This window comes from Osmerus eperlanus, chromosome 4, assembly GCF_963692335.1.
Source record: "Osmerus eperlanus chromosome 4, fOsmEpe2.1, whole genome shotgun sequence".
Classification (NCBI taxonomy): domain Eukaryota; kingdom Metazoa; phylum Chordata; class Actinopteri; order Osmeriformes; family Osmeridae; genus Osmerus; species Osmerus eperlanus.
Window position 1 is genome coordinate 9,518,418 of NC_085021.1, and position 7,156 is coordinate 9,525,573.

The 7,156-nt window shown below is 38.3% G+C and overlaps 1 protein-coding gene across 1 annotated transcript; it reads left to right on the plus strand.

Annotated features, from left to right (window-relative positions):
* The first annotated feature begins 3,728 nt into the window (after window positions 1-3,728).
* Window positions 3,729-7,156, plus strand: hoxc10a (homeobox C10a). Its single transcript, XM_062458110.1, has 2 exons — window positions 3,729-4,533; window positions 6,295-7,156. The coding sequence occupies exons 1-2, from the start codon at window positions 3,834-3,836 to the stop codon at window positions 6,570-6,572; spliced, it is 978 nt and encodes a 325-aa protein (XP_062314094.1). The 5' UTR covers window positions 3,729-3,833; the 3' UTR covers window positions 6,573-7,156.

A 7,156-nucleotide genomic window follows, 5' to 3' on the forward strand; every position in this document is an offset into this window, starting at 1 on the left:
AGGATGACGTGTGAGATTTGTTGGACTTTTTCTGCCACACAACGTCAACATCCTCGAGATGCCTCTGAAACTGCCTCTCTGTCAACCACAAGGGGGGCTAGGATACTCCCCGATTCTATTTCACACCAGGGATAGCCATGTTTGACTTCTGTTAGTATAACGTTTCATTAGGATGTTATGCCGTAATTTAGCCTAAGTCTTCTAGTTTGACAATTTTCTGTTTTTGTGGGCAAGTGTCGATGGTTGAATAAATAGCCAACGCTGCGGATGCATGTTCAAGCTACCTATATTTGGACCATGGCAGTTTTCATACACAAATTAAACTGTCAGCATGAAGAGAGTGCGTGTGAGAAGATGCATGGTGTGTGATGAGATGTTTCAAATGTAAGGACGACCAATTTGAATCAAATTTGCTTGTTAACGTATATATATTTTTGGAGTTGTGATATAAATTGTAGTATGATTCTAGTTATTGTCATTGTCGTTGTTAATGTTGTTGCCAACTATGATAAGCTAATGAATGTAGGTCTGTAAATCTGACAAGCTAATTCACTTCCACGTCAATTATTAGTTATGTAAACAGGCAATAGTAATTGTACGTTCTGTTACAGTAATACTGAAAGATATTTTGCAACCTTTGCTGTAAACCCTGCAATTACGCAGAGGCCTATTAACAGAGCATCCTATGCAAACCTCTCAAAGAATAGCCTATGTGAAAGTATAAATGTAAAATAAAAAGGCCTGTAAATAAATGTGTTGTGGATCCTTCTTCAAAATATTGTCAGCTGCTACGTTTTAGTTTGTATGTCAATTAAAATGCTTCAGTCATGTAGCAACCTATCTAGGCCCATTTCAAAAACCACATGACTGCCGAGGCAAATTAGTTGGATGACACTAGCTCACTGAATTGTCACAGAACTGTATACTTGTAATTCTACTCTAATTTCTAAAGATGTGACAAATCATTGTAGACACAAATAATAAAATGTTTACCAGTCGCACTAATTAGGAATGGAACACATCATGCCCTGGACGTGATGTAAAGCTTTACATTTGGGGAAAGTAGCTAGTCTTTTGTGTGGTCTTAGGTGATGTCTACATTTAACATGATACCGATGTTCTTTGCTTTATTTCCTCTTTCTGATTTATAATTGCCTTAAAGACGTACATGCTGCAATCATAAATTCAGAATTGCGTATGGGGTGCTCGGGGCCTGCTATAGAGGGCACACGGCTGAACCTTATTACATCAACCTGGAGAGACATTTAATAGACTGCAATGAACAGAATTGTCGGTTTCTTGATTCCACAGTCATTGATTTAACACTGTGGTTGGTAAATGGTTTAAATATTTTTTTTCCAGGCCTCGGTGAGACCCCTGAAGGTGTGGCAGAGGAAAATGGACAGCATTAGAAGACGAACCTGAGTTTTTTTTTTACTGTAACAAATACAGCAAATGTTGACAAGTCGTTTTAGTCGGATCAAGAACTAAAACAGATGCTAGTGTTCCCTTCTGTGCGCCCACTGCCGTGCGTCAATGTTGTCCTCTTAAAACCATGTCCTACTGTGTGAAATAATATTTGTTATTATCTCTGAGCGTATTCTGCTTATAAAAAATACTACAAAAGACTGTTGTTATGGATGAACTTTAATGTTGCTACTCCCTTGTATTCCCAAAATACAACATTGAACAAGATATTCGAAACAACAACTAGGCTATGTGAAACATTACTGATTAACATAATGTAGGATAGGCAAATGTATTGCACACGTTAATTTAACACAAATGTATGCAGTTTTTTTACATGCACAAACACACATTTGGCAGGCGTACAATGTAGAATACGTATGTTCAAATGTCTTTTTATGATCTGCAGAAATGTGGGTGTTGTGCACGACAGCATTTTACATCAGGACCTAGGCTACTCCTCGCTAGGACATCCTGCAAATCACAATTACTTTTTTTGCCATATCATTGGTTACATATGTCAGCAAGATGTGCCAAGCTTGAACTAATACTCAATATAAATCTATCACGGTCAATTTCATTGAAAAAATGAAATATTTATACAGTGTGGATCATTTGAAATCCACTAACCAAGGACTCGAAATTGTACTATTACATTATTAAATACATCTTAACCTCGACTAAATGTATGAGGAGATTAAAACATAGTCTTAATTCTGAATGGAATCTAGATTTGTGTTAAGACAAAACACCATACAGCCTATACAAAGCGTAAATCTGGCCAAGCAGTTGGATATTTAGGTCTTTCCAATGTAGATTATATCTTAACATATGGGTAATCTTGTATTATTTCCAAATAGTTTTCTAAACATAATCTCCTGTCATACAGGTTCGTTGCTAAAACGTAGTATTCTAGCCTGGTCTTTGAGGTTACATGTGTGCCATAAACCCGGCATGCTTGGGCCCAGTACAGCTATTTGCATCGTTAGCTGTTAAAACCGGTCCTTTGTGGTCTACTGAGGCACGTTAGCCCTATTTAGATCGTATTTACGACTGGTCTATATTCCTATTGCTAAAACTCATGGAACACATTTACTAGATAAAAATAGAAGAGGTTTGTGTGGATATAGCTACTAATAATATCCTACATTTTCACGAGATAAAGAGTAACCAACGCTCTATTCTTTTTTCCCTCAAATAGAGACTCGGTGTTATTCAGCATAATATTAAAATACCACCCATGGGGAGACGGACCTTCTTATTAAAAATTCAATCTGCATAGAAATAGGCAATGATCTTACAAAACCAAAAATATTAGGATACTCACTTTGTGTTATGATATTCGGACATTTCTAGCACATACAAGATTTAACCTGCATTATGGCTATTCAGGGCTTACGTGTTAACCTGTTCAGTAAAAATATCCGTTGCAAATTTGCTATCTTTAAAGTTAACCATCCTATTTCGCTTGTTTTTTAAACAAGGAGGAGGCTACACAGAGGACTTTACCATGACGACCCTAACCTTAACCCGGTGTTTAACAGTTAGAATAAGCGTAGGCCTACTGCAATTTGTTGTATTTCCTGTTCAGAATGAAACGAAGCAAATATGCTATGTAGGGCCTACTGAAATTCATTAAACAAGATACACCTATACCGGGATAGCTGGGACATTTTTGAAAGAGAAAACTAGGCTATTTATGAATCCGCTTGGCATTTGACATGCTCTAAAAATAATAAAACCATCAATTTGAACATTAACATGCTCACATGTACTGCCATTCCTTACTCCAGGTAAGGCTATATATTAAACGTTTCAATGTTTTAATTGTTGACTATTTCTATGTTTAAAATTATATTTTAACCTCGGACTAAAAGTAACATGTTCTCAAATCATATTAATGTTCATCCTCTAATTTATCACACAATGTAGGCTATTATTAATCAACAGCAAAGCATAGGCTATTTATAGTCATCTATGCAGTTCAAGCATATAGCCCCACTGAGTTTTTATCAGTTCGACTAGAGCCTAGCAACATGCCTGCAAAATCCTTCACATCTCTTTGTTCTCCTGCCTGTCTGTATGCTGTCTTTGCGTCCCTTTTTCGACTAGATGGCGCCCTTGCTCCACGCAAAACCTTATTTGACTACCAACTTGACCGCGTTGACGTCAGCGCAGTCTGGAGCATCAAGGCCACTTCCACATTGCGATTGGTCTGAAAATCACATGACATGGCTCCTAGCATCCATAATTATGTTACTGATATTTTTGCCCCCCAAAAGATGTCAGCGTCCTACTGTCCTTATTCTCATCGACAAAGCCGATGTCACTGGAACAAAAAAAGAACTGTAATAGCAATTTAAAAAATGGCATGCCCGAATAACATAACAGCAGGTAACTTCCTTATGGATTCCTTGATGGGAGGATCATCTTCTTACAGAGGTGAAGGCTATTCTGGCAATCCTGGAATGTACATTCAAACGGCTGCTGACTATGGATGTTCAGTGATGAGAAATATTGGAAAAGTTGGACAGTCCCTTGTCAAAATAGATGACGTTCCTCTGGGAAGTGTCTCTCTCAGTGCATACCAAGATGCGCCTTACCTGTCATCTCAAGTGGGTACTTTGGGTGCGGGGTTCAAAACTGGCATGAACGAGCAACCTGTTGCCCGGTGTTTACATCCTTGCTCGTTTCCAGCGGGCAACGTCAAAGAGGAGGCGTTTTGTTGTCTTTATAGTGACAGTGGCAGGGCTGAAGAGGTAACCGAGTCGGCCACTTACATCCGGCTTGGAGACAACAGCCAGTCTGACCAAACCGTTGTCTCGTCACCCGAGTGCTTCCAAACAACTCAAATGTACAGCCGAGAGAGGCTACAGTTCGCTCCAGACTTTGCTTTGGTCCAACCAACAGCATCGCCAACTAAATCAACGGAAAGTGTCGGTAAACCGAGCCAGGGCGCAAAACTCCTGGCCTCGAAGGGCGAAGATCAAAAACAGAGAAATGTCAGCAAGGAGAAGCAGGCCAAGACTGACAGTTGTTCTGATAACTCCGACGAGGATTTTAAAGGTAAACCCCAAAAACACCCCCTCTCTCTATCTCTCTCACTCACTTTCTCCTTCTTTCTCCCACACACACACACACACACAATAAACTGACTCGTGTAATTGTTTTTAAAGATAGCCCTTACCCTTTATAACAGACGACCCTTTCATTCCGCAATAATGTTTAATTGCAATAGTAATTTCAACAAAACCGAAACCTTCAAATTGTGCAAAAAAATGATGTTGATTAAAGTCAAATAAAATGAAATACCTAGAATAGGACTGCTATTGACTGCTATTTTCTGCTCTGCGTTAAATGGGGCGAAGTCATAACATACATACGAGCAAGCACTGCTTAACAGGAGGTTATAGTAGCCGTGGCATTTAACACCTTTCTATTAATGTGAGAATGTGAGATGGGCAGTTATCATTGAAATAAACACTCTCACACACTGTAGTGCTCACATATTGCGTAGGCACACACACAGGAACAGAAACACACACACACAATGGGTTGAACTGTGCAAAATGTAGTGGGATAAGCATTGACTGTGAATCATTATTATTATTTGTACATTTTAGAAATAGTATGCCCTACAGATCCTATTACGGATAATTCCACGGTGTAGCCTACTGCGTATATTTACGACGCAAATGCAGCTATAGTTACATTTAGAATGCCCTACATTTTATAAGTTTAAGTTAACACATCTTCTGTTTTCAGTTTTCAATTAAATTATATATATATTTTTATGAATGAGGGACTCATATTATGCTTATTTTGCTCTTCAATTTCTATTTAACCTTGATGGCCAAAGTGTTGTCTGTTGGCTCCTTATTAGGCCTACACTTTATCAAACGAAAACCAAACCAAGTAAAAATCTAGAAGTTTAACATACCTTTTGCAAGTAATTATGATTTAATTAACTATAATAATATTATCAAAAATGTGATTTGAAAAAAAATCACGTTGAAAATGTGAATGTGATTCAGAAGTCCTTGGCTATTTTGACAATTTTCGCCATCCACGGAAGCCAACTCGGCCTACTGCTTTTTTTGTTGTCTAGTCATCAAATTATTAGGCAATATATAGGCTACACATTTTGAAAGAGTGTTCTCTATGGTGGTTCACTATGTCAGTCTTCCAAACCTTTATTGAGTGTTTTTAAGCTGTTATAAGTTCGCTTATTCCATTTCCTCACTGTTTTGGGTCGGCTGCGAACCGAGTGTATATACACTTCATTCAAAAACAAGCAACTAGGCTTTACAATTTTCATTAACATCTCTGAAACTCTTCATTTAGGAAATAATTTACACATGTTCTATATTTTATTACTATTTATGAACATTCTGATAATGTTATCGGAGGTAAGCGAACAGTGTACCACCTTGAGTTGCCTTTAGCCTGTATGCTAAAGGATCAGTCTTTCAGTTGCCTTGGTTTCGGTGCTAGACTATTGTAGCTGTTGCGTAATACTATATCTAGATAGTAAGGGTTCATTGTACTATGGCCACACATTTGAACGTTTTACCCTATCGAGTGCAGTTTTTCCCCAGAATATGTTTGAGTGTTGTGGGCCTACTGAGTGTGCGCGTTGGTGTGTGCACATCATTGAGTCTTCAAATCAAAACAATAGCTTTATAGCAATACTAATTCAGGTTTGGGTGTAGGATCTGAGCTGTGTAGGCCTATATGATACTTAGGACATGCACTGAACTTGAATAGTGCACTTCACATTGTAAAAATAAAAATAAATTAAATTGTTTTTTGCATTTCTCCCCGCAGAAGACTGCTCATTGGAAAACGCAGTGGGAAACTGGCTTAAAGCCAAAAGTGGACGAAAGAAGAGATGTCCATACACAAAGCATCAAACGCTGGAGCTGGAGAAGGAGTTCTTGTTCAACATGTATTTGTCTCGCGAGCGCCGTCTGGAGATCAGCAAGAGTATCAATCTGACTGATAGGCAGGTCAAGATCTGGTTTCAGAACCGAAGAATGAAACTGAAGAAACTGAATAGGGAAAGTCGTGGTCGGGAGCTCACACCAGTCTTTAACTTCTCCTGAACCCCCCAAATATTTCTAAACCATTACACATAGACACACATATTCACATACAAACGGTATCTTGTAAAGACAAACGCAACGAAACTCCACAAACAATAGGCTACTTAAAACACATACATACACACACACACAGCGTGCCTTCATATACTGAACAAGTTTGAAACAATACCAAAAAGTGAGGTTTTTGGTCAAGTATGTATAGATTAGATCCTTGTGAACATTGTTGCATACTGGCTAATGATAACTGTTATGCCCTGGCCTTAGTGTCCATGAGTAAGGGTGAAGGCCTAAATTTGACACTTCACAACTTCAAGTTGTTTTATTCAACCATTGTCATGAAGGAAGCTGTTGACCTCTGAGAAATGTTCTGCACAATAATAGTTTAATTGTCTAGTCTTTTTTGGTAAAAGCTATTTCCGTGCGATGTAATTTGCATGCACATCAGTATACATCATTTTATAACTCTAGGAGAAAACGTCACCAAAAGAATAAAAATATGGGATTTGGAAAGATATAAACTACAGTTTGTCCTTCAGTAGGTTGTATCCTCTCTGGCACTGCTGTTGAGAATGAAGGAGAGGGAG